The following is a 19,906-nucleotide window of genomic DNA, read 5'->3' on the forward strand; positions in this document are numbered from 1 at the left end:
CTTGTCAGTGATATACAGGAATTTTTCTAGCAGGAATAAGGAGGTGATTATCCCCTTGTATAAGGCAATGGTCAGGCCACACCTTGAGTACTGTATACAGGTCTGGAGGCCTTATTTTAAGAAGGATGTAGAGCTGTTGGAATGAGTACAGAGAAGGGCAACAAGATTAGTGAATGGAACAAAGGGTTGCTCTTACGAAGAAAGGCGTAAGTTTTGCAAATTACAGTGTCTGGAAACTAGGCACATGCGAGTTGATCTGATTGAGGTTAGCATTAGCATTAGTAGAGGCATATGATGCAAGAAAGCAAGCTTATTCAGCATCAGCCAAAAAAAAAAAAAAAAACACAACAGTCCCATTTCACCCCTGCGTTCGCTCGAAATACCTGTCCAGTTGAGCCTTAAATTTGTTTAGGCTATCAACTTCAACAACAAGTGATGGAAGTCGGTTCCACCAACCAACCACCCGCTGGCCAAAGGCAAATTTCCGCACATCTATCCGACATCTGTCCTTCCTCAATTTGAATTTATGCCCTCTGAGCTGATTATTCTGAGCAAGATGAAGAATCCCATTGGCATTGAACATGCTCAAACCATTCAAAGCCTTATACACCTCTATCAGATCACCTCGCCGGTGCCTAGTCTCCAGACTCTGTAATTTGCAAAACTTAAGCCTTTCTTTGTAAGAGCAACCCTTTGTTCCATTCACTAATCTTGTTGCCCTTCTCTGTAACCGTTCCAGCAGCTCTACATCCTTCTTGAAATGAGGCCTCCAGACCTGTATACAGTACTCAAGATGTGGCCTAACCAATGCCTTATACAAGGGAATAATCACCTCCTTATCCCTTCTAGAAAAATTCCTGTATATCATTGACAAGACACAATGAGCTACCCTTGCCGCTCGTCTGCATTGCTCAGAGAACTTCATATCTGCCTGCACAATTACTCCCAGGTCCTTTTCATTCTCCACCACTGTCAGTGTAGTACCGCAGAGTTGATACGTTGCTCTGGGGTTACTGTTTCCCATATGTAGTACTTTACATTTGTCAATGTAAACTTCATTTGCCACCTCTCAGCCCATCTGTTCAACCTTTCCAGATCCTGTTGCAGCAGCATAACGTCAGTGGTGTCCTTAACAGCCCTGCGAACCTTTGTATCATCTGCAAACTTGGACATTAAACTTGATATCCCATCATCAATATCATTCATAAACACCGAAAACAACAACGGACCCAACACTGAACCCTGAGGAACTCCACTAATAACATTAGTCCACGTTGAGCAGTGTCCATTGATTACCACTCTCTGTCTTCTGCCACTCAACCATCCCCTTATCCATAGTAGCAATTTGCCTCCAATGCCACACTGCTCCAATTTGTGCAGCAGTCTTCCATGTGCAACAGTATCAAAAGCCTTTCTAAGATCCAAATATATAATATCAAAGTTATTCCCTGCATCCAGTTCTTATGTGACTACATCATAGTATCCAATCAAATTGGTCAGGCAAGACCTGCCCTTAACAAAACCATGCTGCGTCTGAGCTATAACTGAATTCTTGTCTAGATGATCCTGCAGTGCTTCTTTAACCAGTGCCTCCATTAATTTACCTGGAACAGAAGTTAAACTAACATGTCTATAATTACTTGTGTCAGCCTTTGATCCTCCTTTGTGAATTGGGGTTACATTTGCACATCTCCAGTCTATGGGTACCTCCCCTGAGTCCGAAGAAGCTCTCATAATTATGGCTAGGGGTTTGCTTACTTCCTTTGCTGCCTCCTTTAATATAACTGGATAGATCCCATCCACCCCAGGTGCCTTTTTTATGTTTATCCTCAACAATCTCTCCTCCACTTTCCTCTCAGTTATTACAAAATCGTCCAGCTCACTGCCAATGTTTACTTTACCTACATTATTCTCCTTCCTGAATAACTCCTCATGCGTGAATGTAGATGCAAAATACTCGTTTAGATTGTTAGCCACATGAGCAGGATCCTCAACTGTTGAACCATCAATATCCAGTGGACCAATCTGATTCATCCCTTTCCTTCTTGAGTTTAAATAGGTAAAGAACTCTTTTCTGTTTTTCTTTGCATCCTTTGCCTGCCTAATCTGCTTTGTGACTTGGTTACAGACCAACTTATATCTATCATAGGCTTCCATGTCACCCATTAATTCGTATGTATCCCATGCCTTTGTCTTCTCTGCCACATGTCTCATTAGTTCATCTGACAACCATTTAGGCCTAAACAAGGTTTATAAAGCCTTGAATGGTTTGAGCCTGCTCTATGCAGATGGGATTCTTCCTCTTGCTCAGAATCGCCTGAGAGGGCATAAATTCAAATTGAGGAAAGATGGTTGTAGGATAGATGTGCGGAAGCTTGCCTTTGGCTAGCAGGTGGTTGATTGCTGGAACAAACTTCCGTCTGTCGTAGAAGTTGATAGCTTAAATAGATTCAAGGCAGAACTTGAGAAACATTTGGAGCGAATGGATGGGTGAAATAAGCATTTTTTTTTTTTTTTTTTTTTTGGCTGATGCTATATAAGTTTGGTTTCTTGCATCATGTGCCTTTGCTAATATGCCTCAAAATTAAGTTTAAAAGCAATTTTGCTTCATAATGGAAACAAATTTCCATCAGTTCCTGTGTTTCATACAGTTAGACTTAAAAGTCATGAAAGCATATCTAAGGTTGTTCTATAAAATATCAGGATTATGGTTGGAACATATGCAGTGATCTTAAGGTTATTGTTTTTTTAGGTGGGTTCACAAAATGTTTTTTGTGTTTGTGGGACAGCCATGCGACAGAAGAACATTTTATTGTGTGACATTGGGACAAGCGGGACGAGTTCATACAATAATTTAATGTAAAATTTATTTCTTTAGTGCAATCAAACAAAGTTCTTCTTCCACCCCTGCACATCAAATTTGGATTGATGAAAAATTTCATGACGGTACTAGATAAAGAAGGTAATGGATTTGCATACTTGAGAATTGTTTTTCCTAATTTAACATATGCCAAACTTAAGGAAGGAATTTTCATAGGATCCCAAATTAGGAAACTCCTGAAAAACAATGTGTTTGAAATCCAGTTAAAGGAGGTTGAATTGGCAGCGTTTGCGATTATTTAAGGCATGGGTTTTTTTTTGGGTAATAGAAAGAAGAAAACCATGAAATGTTGGTGTCTTTACTCGGGTGCTACAAAAACATGGGCTGTTTTTGAATGTCGTTGAAAATTCATTTTCTTCATTTCCATCTCAAATTTTTACTTGAAAATCTGTGGGAGATGTGAGTGATGAACAAGGGAGTGGTTTCATTAAGATATGTCCACGTTGGAAAAGCGGGTACCAAGTTTGTTGGGATCCTATAATGATGGGGGACTACTGTTGGTTTCGTGAGGTAAGCAGGAATACAAGAGAAAATGCTTTAGTAGCAAACATTTTTAAAGGACAATTATAGGTATGCTGATTATATATTATTGAAATATTACTATTTTTCAATGATTTGTGATATTTTTTTCAAAGTTAAATGAGTTATAGAGAACGTATAATATTTTTTACACTTGTATTACAAACCTGAATTATACATAGTGATTTTTGGAATCAGTGCGTTTATTTCCTCCAGAATCACATATTTTCATTGTGAAGGTATGACAAAAAAAATTTTTTTCTCTGCTTTTTTTGTTATTGATTCAAATTAATAAAAATATTTATTTCCTTGATTTCATTATGGCGAAATCTGAAACAGTATCTTCATATGTTAAGCTTCTAAGCTTGTCACTTTCCAAATATAAGATGCCAAGGAAGAGAGTTTGTTTTGAATCATGGTTGTACAACATTCATTTTTTACCCTCTTAAATCTGCTAAATGATCTTTCACCAGAGCAATTAGTTATCATCAAGGTAAGAAAAATTCGAAATATAGTTTCAACATTTGGAAAAACTGACTGTATTTTGTCTTGAATTATTATATTGTATAAATTTTGAAAATTAAACTCATTTGTTTGAGAATAATTTTCTTTATACAGTAATACCCCGACTTACGCGAACTCGGAGTTACGCGGTTCTTGATTTTTTTCGTTTGGCAACGCTGCCGCCCACTATCTTCAAGGTCGTTTTTCATGTATATTATCGATATACGGTGCGACGGCGGAGAATGAGAGCGAAAGATGAACAAAATTCAACTTTGCTGCTTTTATGTTTTTTATATCAGTGAAGGGGAAACACATTTCACCATAATAACGTAAAAAGCAACACAATTCCAGCTATCGGTATAATCGCAAATGCAATTAGATCGAGTTTACTACCAGTTTATAACAGATTTCACTAGCAGAAACGCAACTGGATTTTTATTGTTTTATGGTAGTAACCCCTAGAAATGTGAGGTGTTAATAGTGTATCTCTGCCTTTACGGTGTTGTTTATTCAGTTGCTACATGCGCGCAGCTTTGTTTATGCGTATCAAGCGTGCCTCCTCGTTTTGTAATTGTGCTTTATTCCCTAAAAATGAGTAAAATACTTAATTAAAAGGTGTGAAAAGGAAGCGTCCTGGTGAAGACACTGCAGATTCAGAGAGAAAAAGAAAAGCAATTATCGATAAACAGAGGCGGACTGGGTCAAAAATTCTTACCCGGGAAAATTTATAGTGGCCTCATACTATGGTTTATGGCCAAAATCACACTGGCCCACCGGGGTTTCTCCGGTAAGGCTTATGGCCAGTCCACCTCTGTCGATAGAGAAAAAATATGAAATTGTGAAACGCTTTGAGCGAAATGAAAGACCATGTGATATTGCACGTGCTACAGGCCTAAATGAAGCAACGGCGAAAAGCACATGACAATTGCAAACTTGACAGGTTGAAAATTGAAAAGGGCTCAATTGTAAAGGGCTTAAAAATTTTAGAAAACATAGACTCCAACGAAGAACGCGTTATAGCTACAAAGCAAGGAATAAAAAAATTATTAGCTTGCTACGAATAAATTCTGCGTGAAAAAAAGAACGCGCTGTGTCGTCAGACGAATTTGTTAGATTTTATGAAGCCATCGACATCGAAATAACTTTTTTACGTAAGTCATTTGTTTTTTTTTAATACATATTTTGTATTAATATGTATAAAGAACTGCAATGTTATTAATATTTTTCTTCTAAACTAGTGTTTTTGTTAGTCCTTGGTCCCAATTAAGCAAAATTTATATGTATTTATATGCAAAGTTGTACCCCGACTTACGCGAATTCGACTTACGCGATTTTCGTCGGACCCACCTATCGCGTAACTTCGGGGTATTACTGTATACAGATGGAAATGTTTTATATCTTTGTATAAGTTATCATCAGTCTTCGGGGTAATTATTTACTAAAATATTTACGTTTCTCTAAGCTCTTCATCTTTCTGGACAAAATTTAATAAAAATGAAAATTTTTGAGAAATATTCATATGTACTTCAGCTCTTCTTTGTAAATTACTTGCTAAAGAATCCATGATAGAAATGAAAGATTTTATCCTAAATTTATCTTTGTAGAAAGATCGGCAATATCAGGTTTTAATCATCAATCTGTACTTTTCTACATCTTCTTTTCTTTGCACTCTTATAATCCATGTTATCTGGTAATGTTTCTTTTGCATTTTGTTTAAGTTCACTATTTCTGGTTTCTTTTATGAAATCTGATAAATATGCATACGGTTTTGAACGTGTGTACTTACAATGTTTGAGGGTCTTGTAATATTTTGCCGATTTTGTGAAACTGTTTCAGTATATAATTCCATGATACAAGCATAAACTTGAATTAAAGTTTTTCCATTTTTTCGTGGATAATATAGGCTTCTCTTTTGGTTTTGCCATTTTTGTATTCATTGTCCTGAAATTTAATTAAAACATCGATAATTGAATCATAATTATTCATAATTGCTCTTGTAGCTTTAATATGTGCTTCCCATCTAGTGTCAGAAAGATGTTTTTGAACTTTATATTTTAATCACAAACCCGATTTTAAAATAGACCATCATTTTTTCGAAGCAGAGGAAAATGTATAGGTTTTTTTTCAAAATTGTAGAGAAATTTACTGCGTCTACCAAAAATCAACTGCAGTGAGGCCGACCAAATTTAAGGAATGTCCAGTGCAGGGAATATGGCATTTTTATTTTTATTAATATTTTTTGCTGCATACCCTTACATTTCCTGGAAATGTCGGCCGCTTTATTGTAAGGCTGTCCTCTACACTTGCTAAAATTAATGTTACATTCATTCATTTTATAATATAATCAAGTATTAAATTGGCTAAATTTTCTCCAGAATTGTTTTTTTTTTTTTTTTTTTATGTAAACCCCAAACATGAAAGTTATTAGAACCTATAGTACTTAGTACCATGCTTGGGTTGGAGGTTGAGAAGATGAAAGAAGATATTTGTTGACATTGGACTTGAACTTCTGTAGATTGTAATTTTCAGGAAATACGTATGAAGGAAGGTTGTTCCAGAAAACAGCAGTTGAATGAATAAACGAGGAAGATGTAAAGTTGGTTCTGTGAGTTTGAAGTTGGACAGTAAATGGATGTCGGCTGGTGATGGCGGCACACTTTCGGACTGTTTTGAAAGTGAGAGCTGGAATTATAGAAGCCAATTCAGAAGAACAGTGCCCATGGAAATATTTTTGAAGAGGCATGCAGCAGAAACAGTATGTCTATGAGACAGCGAGTGGAGAGACTCTGATTAGAGATGAATCATTAATTAACCTAACTGCCCTCTTCTGAACGGAATCAAGAAGCCTGAGAGAGTTTTTGGGGGCACCACACCAGATGTGGGAACAATATTCCGTGGTAGGGCAGATTTGGGATTTCTACAGAGTGAGCAGCTGTTTGGAAGAAAAGTAACGCCAAGAACAAAAGAGGAAACCAAGTTTTTTAGATACAGCAATATTTGCAATGTGCTTGTGCCAAGAGAGATTAGAAGTCAGGGTAATCCCCAAAAGAGATATATCATTTTGCCTAGAAATCGGAGTGTCACTAAAGATAAGCATGGGAGCAGAAGAATACTTTTTGCGAGATATAAGACAAGACTGAGTTTTAGGATTGAAATCAACTAAGTTGTCTTTACCCCACTAGAGAATTACCTGGAGATTGGCATTTAAGGAATTGGTAGCAGATTTTTGAGAAGTTGAAGCTGATTGAGCAGGACAAGGTTTCTCAAAATGGAAAGTGGAATGCAATGTGCTATCATCGGCAAAACTATGGATAGGATTTCCAGTCACTGGAGGACGTTCATTAATATACAAGAGGAAAAGAATGGGAGAAAGAACTGAACCTTGGGTTCTGAACCGGCATTAGAGGAGAACTTAGAAGACAGAGAGCCATCTACCATCACCCTCAGTAAGCGATCGGAGAGAAAACTGGATAACCAATTACAAAAAGCAGTTGGCAAACCATAAGATGGAAACTTGTTTAGAAGACCTTTATGCCAAACACGATCGAAAGCCTTTGAGATGTCAGGAGCAACTGCTTGTGTTTCACCGAACTTTTCCATTGATTTAGTCCATAAATGGGTAACATTAGCCAGAATATCACCAGTGGATCTAAGGCGCCTCCGTAGCCAGGTGGGCAGGAGCAGCAGTGCGTAGCACGCGCTTCTTGGTTACACCGGGGTTCGAGCCTATGACCACCAAATACGGAGGATGCGCAAAGGTCAGGGAATGACCACCGCATATCCCCGGAGCAATATGGCCTTAGTTGCTAATGCTCCTAAAAACCAAATAACAACAAAACCAGTGGACCGACACTGACGGAATCCATACTGGCGATTGTTGATCAGATGGAAGGTTTCTAGGTAGTTGGGTCCCAGTAGCAATGGACCTGAGTAGTGGAGTAGTATACAGGATAAAATGCCCAGAATGTGGGGAATGTTATGTGGGCGAGACAAAACGACGGCTCAAAGATCGTCTGGGGGAACATGCAAATGCTATAAAAACTGCTGATTACAATAAGTCTGCTGTGGCCGAACATTTTTGGAAGAAGCAGCATCAAATCTCCCCAGAGGATGCGATTATTGTGGATCGAGAGCCTGTGAATCTGTTCATCCGACCACAATATTATGAATAGGGACAGAGGTATGCGTATGTATCCTCTGTTTGAAACTATCATCCTAAGTACAGATGAACGGTTTTGCTTGACACGTTCCCGAGCTGTTTCCGCTTCCAGTTCAGACCATGCGCCGACTGAACCACGTGTATAAGTACTGTGAGCCTGTTATATAAGGACGTGCTGCAGGAAGTTTTGTTACTGCCTGTTATTGAGGAAGGAAGCCGATGCTTCTGAAAGCTCCGGATTTTTATCGTTTTTATAGCTTTTAATCCGATTTATTTTAGTGTATTTTATCTTAGGGTATTATATTAAATTAGTGTATTATATTTGTAAATATTTATTTTATTTGTAAATATTTTAGTTACAGTAAAATTCTTATATTTTCATGGTTGGTGTATGAGTCTATTTATTGCTAAAATATTGAGGAAAATTGTCTGCTCTGCACTGCACATGTATCTTGGCGTGGGTTTGCATTATTCCTCATAATTGGGCTGTTCTTCAAGTAGATTAGATATGGTTATGAAATAACCATTACAAATCAGTGTTTACTGCGATACTCTATGATTCCTGCATTTCTAAAGAATGTTTAGTTACAATATTTATTTGCACGGTGGTGTTCCCTCACACATTACTCAGCTTGTAAAAGATTCACATATTGTCATATTTGATGAGACTTTGCCAGTGTTATCAAACTCCTGACACTTTTCCAAGGCTGGGCTGCCATGTTCTCTGGACATTAATCCTTATGACTTCTGGTTATGGGGATATTTCAAGGCAGGGTTTATCAGTGCAGTATTCTGGCTGATTGAAGGAAGGTATTGGAAGGCATGTTGCTAATATCTGCTTGTGATGCACTTCAAGAAACAGTTGACCAAGCTGTACAATGCTTCCAGCACAATACAAATGGTTATTGTATTGAGCAGTTTTTTCATTTGTGATCCATTTCTTCCACATACTGTACTGTATAAATTACCGTGTGTGTGTGTGTGTGTGTGTGTGTGTGTGTGTGTGTGTGTGTGTGTGTGTGTGTGTGTGTGTGTGTGAGTGAGAGCCACGTGGCTGCAGCACTAGTGTCACAGCGTTACCTCATGCAGGTTGCCAAAGTGATAACACTTTAATTTTATTTAATTTACCCTGTATGTATATTGATTTTGTATAGGATATTCTCAGCATAAGCAATTTAATTATGTATGTAGGATATTTTTATCATACTTTAATTATTTACTTTAGTTGAGTTATTTTTAAAGGGAAATAAAAGCCAAAGAAAAAGAAGAAGCTGACCATCAGAAATGGCTTCAAGAAAGAAATGCTCGTATTTCAGCCCTAAAGTCAATACCCAGACTTAGTTCAGGACCAGGGAAAAAAAGAATTCCTGTTTCTCGTATCGGTGAAGTTCGTCGAAAAAGTTCCCAGTCAGAACAAAGTGAACAAGAAAGTACACTTGATTCTCCTATTAGTGAACCCCTGAGTATTGAGGTAGGGTTAAAGCTCCTAATAACTTATAACTAATAAGCTTGAGACTTTGTATGGTGTATAATACCTACTGTATTTGTAGTTCAGGAACATAATTTTGTATATAGTTAAAATGAGTTTTGCTAAAAATGCATACATCTGGAATCACTTAAACAATTTTGATGTACAAGTCAGTGTATGCCAATGTAGTGTATTCTAGGCAAGCTGTAATGATACACCAAAAATCGAAACTTGAGTATGCCAGGCGATAATAAAATAGTGAACATAGTTCACAAAATTTTTTATAGTCTGGCTTAGTGAATCAACTATTCTCTGATAAATTCACTGAACTCTATTCGTTATATATTTTATTAAGTGTATATCTATCTGCTTTCATTTTATAATCTGATCCATTCTGCTGAATTTCTTGGGATTTTACAACCTTTAACCATTACATTTTACTTGATTGTTCTTGTTATTTGCAGGAAAGGTGAAATACATTCTTTAACCTATCCTGCTGAGATACATCATACACCTTATAAGTTTACAAGAACCTATAACTGTGAAGCAAACTTTGGGAAACAAAGTAAACCCAGTTGAACTCTATCTTTTAAAGAATATACATGTTTTTTTTCTTCTTTCTAAATCAGTATGTCCATCTTGATTTGTTTTATGAATAGTTATTGTAGCCCCTTTGCCAAAACACCCACTCTTACTCTTCAACATCCACCCATATAGTAAAAAAAAAAAAAAAATTGTAGCATCTATTGATAGTTTTTTCTTTTGGGTTGCCTTGCTGGGTTGCCAAGCTTCAACCCATCTGTTGATTCTGCTAGAGTACAGTAAATTTCATGTCAATAATTCCAAATTGTTTTATACCATATTTTTATACACTATCATAACAATGTGGTTAGAGCAAAAGTACAAAATTAATGCCAACCATTGTTTTATTTCACTTTATTCCAGAAAATATAATGGATGCAACAATTCGGTGTAGACAATTTGATGTATGAGACAATTTGGCAAATGACATTTTTGCTGTATGTGACAGTTTGGTGAAGGAAAGTTGGTGGCTATGTCAATTTGGTGAGTGAGATTTGGTGAATTCTTTGGGAGAACTCAGTGCATGGCAAAGCAAAACAAGAAATGCAAACTTTTAATGTGCCTTACTGTAAATGGCAAATTTAATAATCACTGTACCACTCTTGAGATTTTATATTTTTGATGGGTCGTATTGTCCACTTTTTTTTTTTTTATGCACATTCTACTCTATTTTTTTAGAAGGTCCCATTAAAGTTCTACAGACAGGTTAATACAAGAGAACTGCGTTCGCATTACTTTCACTTCTGTAAGTTGAATTTTTTAGGAAATACACCTGGGGGTTGGGGAGTGGTTCCTGAGACCAAAAGTAGAAATCATTAATGGATGCTGCTTGGGTAATGCGTATTCTTTTGATGTTTGGTTTGCACTCATAGTATAGTTTTTATTGAAAGAAGTTAGTAGTAGGCTAGTACAATGGATGGGTTAAAGGATAAGCAGGTAAGTTCCCTTCTCCAGGGCCCATGCCAGTTTTTGACATTCTTCATGTAAGGATGATATGCAAATGACTCTTAGCATTGAGGACAGTAGTTAAAAGGGTGTTTATTTTCGCACCAAACAACTAAAGTGACGAGGCCTCTGTCTGTGCTGTGAATTGCACATATTGTATTGTCTGTTTGCCTTGTTAAAAATCCAAATTACCAGGTTGCTAGAATAGAGCAGGCTTTAGAGTTCTCCACAACAGAAAAAGGAACCTACCTTCATTAAATTTCCTTTGTGTGATTTCTATATAAATGAGTTCCTTCTGGCTTCACAGTCTTCAACCAGTCCATGTTATTAATACAGCATATGGCTTTAATAACTTTCACAGTGATAATCATTTCTGTTCCTTTTACCTGACTTTTGTACTACCCATACTTTTACTGTAGCTTCCCAACTCTCAACTAATTCATGCTCCTGGAAAAGCATGGGATTCAACTGAGTAGATATGTTAAAAAAAAACACAAATTAATAATTATTAATCTTATCTGTATTAAAGGTGTTTCAATATGGATGGGATCATGCTGAAATAGGCATGTAGTCATTTTCTAGCCTGTTTATGAGAACAATTGGCTTGAATCCTTTATATAAAATAAATGGATAAAAATATAGTTTTCTCTTTCTTTAAAATTCTGCATTCCTCCTTTCTAAGTCAGGAAAATTTCACTTGTTTCCTAAACCTTTAACTTCAATTATTTTGTTAATTTTTGATCTCTGTGTGATACACTAACCTGTTGTACTCACCAAATTGTTGTATCGCCTCAGTTGGCTTTTACCAAATTGCCATATACAACGGAATGTCATTCGCCAAATTATCTTGTACAATGAACTGTTGCACACTGAACTGTCTTGTAGTGAATTGAAATGCACCCAACCTTGTATATCTTGTAAACTCTTCTAACATAGTGGCTGTCCTGGTGTCTTAACAGAAAATTTATTTTAATTGATTTGAAAGCAACACACACATTGTGGTGCAAGCCACAATGTGTGCGTGTGTGTTGCCACAATGTGTGTGCAAGCCACAATACAAATATATTACAAGTATACGGAGGGTTGATTCAGCCTTTGATAACGATTTTGACATTAATCCTGCTTGTGATGTACAGCAGCAATGTAAATTTTTTTTTCGCACAGGCGCAGTCCCAAACCTTATGAACAGGTGCATCAGTTGTAGAAGTTGTTTTAAAGTCGACATGCCTTGGAAATTGGACCCATGGTTGAAGGTTATATAACTGCACTTTATGAAGAAGGGTACAGTAATGCAAAATTATTGATAGGTGCAAGTCGAAAAATTTTACTGTATCGAAGTTTGGTATCCATAAGATTTTGAATGGCAAAGGAAAATTCCGCGAAACTGCTGCAAGTGGACAGAAAACACTGAAGAAACTGCAACCTGCTCCAAGTCGAACGAGGGAGGTAGTATGAAAAGTGCAGTTGCTCGTTTTCGGTGAAAATCCAAAACCCAAAGAGCTATAGCGTCATGTGTGGGAACCTTCCAGTCACCGTTTGTCGCATAATCAACGAAAATTTGCAACTGGAGAAGAAGCACAAGGCCCTGCGTACACCTAGGAGCAAGGCACATTGCAGAGCGGCGGGTCAGTGTTCTAGAACTCTACGAAAAATATCTGGCAGCTGAACGATGTATACCTCTGGGTATACCTCTCCGATTGCAACAAAATTCGGGCAATTTATTACTGTCCACAGGGTGACAAGGCCTTTCCAACATGGGTGTGTCAGTGTAAGGAAAGTTTTGGCTGAGGTTTTATGGTTGTAGCTGGTTTTTGTTATAATGGCAAATTTGAGTTGCATAGAGTCGGTAAAAATGTGAAAGTCAACTCAGTGTATAACCAGACTGAAGTTCTACAGCCATTGTTGCAGAGAATGGAAGTGGTGACAGGAATTCGTTCAATTCCATTTGAAGATTACCTGTTAAATCACCTGACGCTGCACCTGTGGATTTTTGCGCATTTGGACTTTTGAAATGAGCTCTCGGAAACCGCTGCCCCAGAACTGTTGAAGGTTTGCGGAAAGTTTTCCATCGGGAATGGGACAAGATTGACTTGGCAGTTTTGCAGTGCGCTTTACTTTAATGGAAATTGCGATGTCGTGCGATAGTCCATGAGTAGGGAAAACAAATAGAACACGATGTGCCGGTGGCGGCGGCACAGAATTTCGTAGTTTTAAAGGACTGTCAAAATCGTTATCAAACAGCTGAATCAACCCTCCGTAGTACCCTTCTCTTGAGAGAGTGTGGGTCTGTTCATTTCCAAATCTTTATTGCATTTGGAATTTAGTTTGTATTTTGCTAAACACAACGTTCTACTTAATTCTTAACTCAATGTTCTATTTAATTCTAAACACAACATTACCCCTTCATATATACTGGTCACGGAAGAAAACAGTCAGTGGATTTTTGGCTACTGTAAAGGGATAAGTATTTTGATAGTTTTAGTGTATTCTTAAAATTTTACCATATTCTTATAGTTTTACCGTATTCTCTGTAAAACACAATGTAGTATGTTAATTGGGTCCTTGAGGTTGTCACAGACATTCTCTCAGATATGCCAGACAAGCTGTACTTGCTACCTGGGAGTCTAAAATGCTGATGGAACTGATATTCGGGTGACACTCAAGTCAAGTGGACCCAATTTCGGCGAAGTCCGGACGGTCTGTGACAGCCAAATCCTCAGCTTGCACCTTCACGATGGTGGGACTGTTAGTAATTCTGGGTATAACCTCCATGCACAAGAACATGGTGGGTTACCACCCAGGTGTGAATCAACGTAAGCAGGGGTCGAGGTGTGGCGCCCACACCACATGGAGGAATGCCGCCCCTCTATGTTACCAGGCAGTACTAGGTGGTAGATGACTCATCAACCGGTGAAATACCACCACTTTGCTTATTGGAGGCTTGAAGTGGTGGAACCCATGTTTAGTCTCTAGAGCTAAGTTCCGGTCAACCCTACCCTATCTCTTCCATCATGCAGTATGATTGATGACTTTTGAGGTTATGATGAACGTCGTGGCGAGATCCAATATTCCTTACATTTCGAGGGTACAGCTCTAAAATGGTTTTCGCAGGCCGGCTGCTAGTTAGTACACCAGACCGAACCTATTGGTAACTCTCTAGCAGGCTTCCGGATCAGCTAGTGTATAATCTTGCTACCTCTACTCTGCCAGATAGTGACTGGAGGGAGTCCGAGTAGTGTGTATGCGGGGAGCATTGTCGAGGCCACGTTATGTCAAGGATCTGGGTATATTCTTACCACCCACTGTTTCTTACTATTGAATACACCATGAATTGTCAAACTAATAGAACAAGCTTATCTGCGAAAAGATCTAAACCTCCCAAGGACTTCCTAATTCATTTCACAAATATATGTGGTCTCAATTCTAATCTCAACGATGTCCATTTCCACCTGCAGTCTGCCAAACCACATGTACTTTTTCTGACAGAATCTCAGTTATCGGTTGATTCAACTACTGCTCATCTCAGATGCCCAAATTATTCGCTGTATGATTCCTTTCGCCTCAAAGGTGGTACTTGTGTATATGTCCGTTCTGATATTCCCTGTCAGAGACTTGGCAATTTGGAATCTCCTCTCTTTGATCTTCTCTGGCTTAAAATCTCTCTACCTCATTGTGTCAAATTCATCTGTTGTCTCTACCGTTCTCCCAACTCCACTAATCACTTGGAGCTCTTTGACTTCCTCTCTTTGCAACTTGACTTTCTTCAGTCCAACTTTCCTAACAGTGAGGTAATTTTCCTTGGTGATTTTAATGTTCACAACTCCAGCTGGCTTCCATTTTCTAGTCACACCGACCCAGCAGGTCGAGATGCTGAGGCTTTTGCAATTACTAATGAACTAGCACAGATTGTTCATTTACCTACAAGAATACCGGACAATCCGAATCATACATACAGCCAATACGCTTGATCTTTTTCTCACAAACAACCCTTCTAAGTACATGGTCGAAGTGAGAGGTCCTTTAGGCACTTCAGATCACAACTTGGTGATTGTCTCTTCTCCAATGGAACCTTTATCTCACGGCTATTCCCTACCTCGTGTTGTTTGGCATTACAAGAATGCAAAATGGGTTGACCTGCGAGACTTCTTTTCTTCTTTTCCTTGGTCGGATTACTGTTTCAAAACTCCTGATGTCAACGTTTGCTCAAATCGTGTCAGTGAAATTATTCTTGCAGGAATGGAATCCTTCATCCCACACTCCACTTTAAAATCTCGTCCTTTATCTAAATCTTGGTTTTCCAATAAATGTGCTAAGGCTGTTCAAGAGAAGAATGTTGCATATCGTAATTGGCTTGTTTCTAATTCTTCAGTTTCATTTTCTGCCTACACCAAAGCTCGCAACAATTGTAAAGCAGTTATTAATCAGTCCAAACTAGAGTTTGAACAGGCTAAGAGTAGAAAACTTGCTTCTTGCCCTAATGGTAGCCAAGCATTCCTGTCTCTTGCCAAAGCTATTGGCCACAACTTTTGCCCATCTCTGCTTCCACCTCTGTCCAAACCAGATGGTTCTGTTGTCACTTCAGCCAAGGATAAAGCTGACCTGCTAGCATCCCATTTTTCTTCCAGCTCATGTATTAATGAACTTGGTAAAACACCTCCCACCATTCCCAACACGGTCCATTCAATGCCTCCTGTGGTCTTCCGTCAAAAGGATATCAGAAGGATTTTGATGAATCTTGATGCTAAGAAAGCTCCAGGTCCTGATGGTATTTCTCCACTTGTTCTCAAAATCCGTGCTCCTGAACTTACTCCTATTTTTTGCCGCCTTTTTTCACTTTCTTATTCCAAAGGTGTTTTTCCTTCTGCTTGGAAATTTGCTCATATCCAGCCAGTTCCTAAAAAGGGTGACAAATCTCTCCCATCCATTTATCGTCCCATTGCAATTACTTCTACTCTTTCTAAAGTAATGGAGAAATCAATTAACCGCCAACTCTTAAACTACCTAGAAACCTTCCGTCTGATCAACGATCACCAGTATGGATTCCGTCAGTGACGATCCACTGGTGATATCCTGGCTTATGTTACCCATTTATGGACTACTTCAATGGAAAGGTTCGGTGAAACACAAGTAGTTGCTCTTGACATCTCAAAGGCTTTTGATCGTGTTTGGCATAAAGGTCTTCTAAACAAGCTTCCATCTTATGGTTTGCCAACTGTTTTTAGTAATTGGTTATCCAGTTTTCTCTCTGATCGCTCACTGAGGGTGATGGTAGATGGCTCTCTGTCTTCTAACTTCTCCACTAATGCCAGTGTCCCCCAAGGTTCAGTTCTTTCCCCCACTCTTTTCCTCTTGTATATCAATGACCGTCTTCCATTGACTGGAAATCCTATCCATAGTTTTGCCGATGATAGCACATTGCATTCAACTTTCCATTTTGAGAAATCTTGTCCTGCTCAATCAGCTTCAATTTCTCGAAAATCTGCTACCAATTCCTTAAATGCCGATCTTCAGGTAATTCTCCAGTGGGGCAAAGACAACTTAGTTGATTTCAACCCTTCTAAAACTCAGTCTTGTCTTATATCTCACAAAAAGGATTCTTCTGCTCCTATGCTTATCTTTAGTGACACTCCAATTTCTAGGCAAAAGGATATATCTCTTTTGGGGGATTACCCTGACTTCTAATCTCTCTTGGCACAAGCACATTACAAATATTGCTTCCTCTGCATCTAAAAAACTTGGTTTTCTCTTTCGCTCTCGGTGTTACTTTTCTTCCAAACAGCTGCTCACTCTGTATAAATCGCAAATCCGCCCTGCCATGGAATATTGTTCCCACATTTGGGGTGGTGCCCCCAAATGCCCTCTCAGGCTTCTTGATTCCATTCAGAAGAGGGCAGTTAGGTTAATTAATGACTCATCTCTAACAGAGTCTCTCCACTCGCTTTCTCATAGATGCACTGTTTCTGCTGCATGCCTCTTTTACAGATACTTCCATGGGTACTGTTCTTCTGAATTGGCTTCTATAATTCCTGCTCTCTCTTTCAAAACAGTCCGAACACGTGCCACCACCAGCCAACATCCATTTACTGTCCAACTTGAAACCCAAAGAACCAACTTTTCATCTTCCTCATTTATTCATTCAACTGCCGTTTTCTGGAACAACCTTCCTTCATACGTATTTCCTGAAAATTACAATCTACAGAAGTTCAAGTCCAATGTCAACAAATATCTTCTTTCGTCTTCTCAACCTCCAACCCAAGCACGGTACTAAGTACTATAGGTTCTAATACCTCTCGTGTTTGGGGTTCACATAAAAAAAAAAAAAAAAAAAAATTACTTCATAATTAACAATCTACATTGTGTTTTACAGAGATATTAAATAGGTTTAGTAGCATTCGTTAGCTTCTTATTTTGAATTTAACTAATGATTTTTGAAAGTTGACTCCTTTTGTTGGTCCCAATATTGATGAACTAGCCGCTATATTGTAATTGATAAGAAATAGTGCAACGTATATATCTCGAACTGAAGCATAAGGTATAATGTAAAACTAGATAACATGGTACGAAGCACTGTATTAGGAATCTGTTAGATTAATATAGTATTATCAATTAATCAAAAATATTTATTAATTTCATTAAATTCCATTGTTAATTAAACCGTATTTAAATGGAAATTATCACCCAGACTAGAGCTGTGAAGCAAAGATCACAGACTAGTGAGAATGCTCATGACTCGGGGGAGAAATGAAGGGGGACAATTCTCCAACGCATCACAGTCTCAAAAAATATGCGAAATGTGAAATGTTTGAACTTTTTAAAACGGGACATGATCTAGCCAAGGAGGATGTCTTTGTGTGTACTATATGCCTAGATTGTCAAGAAATTAGATGCTAACTCAGTGTTCTGGTGGGCATCTATGAGAGCTTGATGTGTACGGCAAATGCCCTGGAAGAAATTAATATGAGGGGCCCATCAAGCTCGCAGCTGGCCAGCTCAACTGCAGAGCTGACTCCAGTGCATCAGGCAACACAGAGGCAATCTCCAAGGCAGATTGTGCTGGTCCCAAAGGAACTAGTTATTGTTGGTGACTCATTTCTCAGGGAGATGGGGAATATACTATGCAAGAAGGATAGGTGGAAAAACAGGACCAGGGTATGTCTCCCAGGGGCAAAAGATGATGTTGTTGTAGAGCAGATATCATCTTTTATCAAAAGATGATTGCACAAAAGGTGATATTGTTGTACCCGTTGCAAATCTGCCCAGACACGATAGGAGGGAGTATATGACAAGAGACTTGTCGATCAGTTAGACCCTGGAGAGATAGTGCAAGGCTCAAGGGGTATAATTTTTTTCAGTCTGGTCTGTGCTTGTTGACAGGAGAGACTACTTTTACAGGGATGGGGTACACTTAAATAGAAAGGGTGCAAGAATATTTGCTGATGCTATCGAGGCAGTGTTAGCTGGGTCGGAAAACTGCTGGCTTGGGGGGGGATACACAGACAAAGGTTAACAGTGGCCGCAGGCATAGGCAAAAGTGATTCTTGCATTGCTTCTATTGGAATGAGCAGCAGCATGGGAAGCAAGGCAATGGAGATTTCCAGGTCTGTTGGGAATCATAGCGGAACAAATAAATTGATGGGCTGTGTTTAGGGTAACTAAGAGTAGAAAGGTGCATGTACACTTGGAGTATAGTTAATAAATTTGATGAGCTTGAAATGCTAGTCAAGACATCAAAGGCAAATATTGTTGGGATATCAGAAATGTGGTGTTACACACATAAGCAGTGCAGAATTGAAATTTGGGGAGTACAATGTGTGCAGAAACGATAGACAGGACAGGAAGTGGGGGGGTTATGCTGTTAGTTAAGAAACACAAAATCTAAGGAAGTGCAGCTAATTGATGTTGGTGGACAATGCAATATTGAGTCTGTTTGGTGTGACATAAGCACTGGGAAAGGAAAAATGAGAGTAGATGTGTGTTATAGGCCTAATGAATCTGATGAGTATAAAGAGCAATTGTGCAGAGAAATAGTGAGCCAGTAAATCAGAATGTCTTATAATGGGGGATTTTAACTTTCTAGATATTGACTGGAACTTGTGGGTTGGTCACTCACACACTAGCAAGACTTTTTTGGATTTATTGGATGAGTTTTCTACATCAGCATGTTTGAGAGGCAACCAGAGGGAGTAATACTTATTTATTGTTATTTGGTTTTTTTTTTTAGGAGCATTAGCAACTAAGGCCATATTGCTCCGGGATATGCGGTGGTCATTCCCTGACCTTTCCGCATCTTCCGTATTTGGTGGTGACGGGCGCGAAGCCCGGTCTAATCAAGGAGCATGTGCTATGCACTGGTGCTCCTTCCCACCTGGCTATGGAGGCGCCAGGGAGTAATACTCTTGATCTGATTATCAGCAGTGATTATTCATGCATTAAGAATTTTCAGATAAAGGAACCACTGAGTGACAGTGATCAGAATGTACTGATATGGGAATTACTTAAAGGATGTAACTACCATCAAGGCTAAAGGGAAGGGCGTTTGCTTTCATAAAGGGGTCTCAGATAGTTTTTGAATTCTATACAGTGGGATCAATTGATGATGTTACTAACGTTGAATTCTAAATGGGAAGCCTTCAGAGTCTTAATCGTGGAAGCGTTAGGCTTTTCATTCCAACTAAGAAATACTGTTCAAGGTTCAGGCCTAAATGGATGTCAGTTGAATTAATGAGGCTCATGGCAGAGAAGAAAAATGTATGGGATGCATATAAATTATCAGATGACACAGAAGCCTGTGGCAGCTATTAGCTTTTCTGTAATCAAGTCACAAAGGAGGTTATGCTGGCAAAGGCAG

The 19,906-nt window shown here is 38.6% G+C and overlaps 1 protein-coding gene across 1 annotated transcript in view; it reads left to right on the plus strand.

Annotated features, from left to right (window-relative positions):
* LOC150078371 (uncharacterized) overlaps nt 1-19,906 on the plus strand; it is a 313,332-nt gene that overhangs the window by 159,899 nt on the left and 133,527 nt on the right. The window contains exon 7 of the mRNA XM_090384546.1: nt 9,306-9,534. Coding sequence (XP_090240672.1) covers nt 9,306-9,534 — 229 coding nt within the window. The remainder of the gene's footprint in view (nt 1-9,305; nt 9,535-19,906) is intronic.

Source organism: Mastigoproctus giganteus, chromosome 11 (assembly GCF_048544385.1).
Source record: "Mastigoproctus giganteus isolate SK-2022 chromosome 11, ASM4854438v1, whole genome shotgun sequence".
Classification (NCBI taxonomy): Eukaryota; Metazoa; Arthropoda; class Arachnida; order Uropygi; family Thelyphonidae; genus Mastigoproctus; species Mastigoproctus giganteus.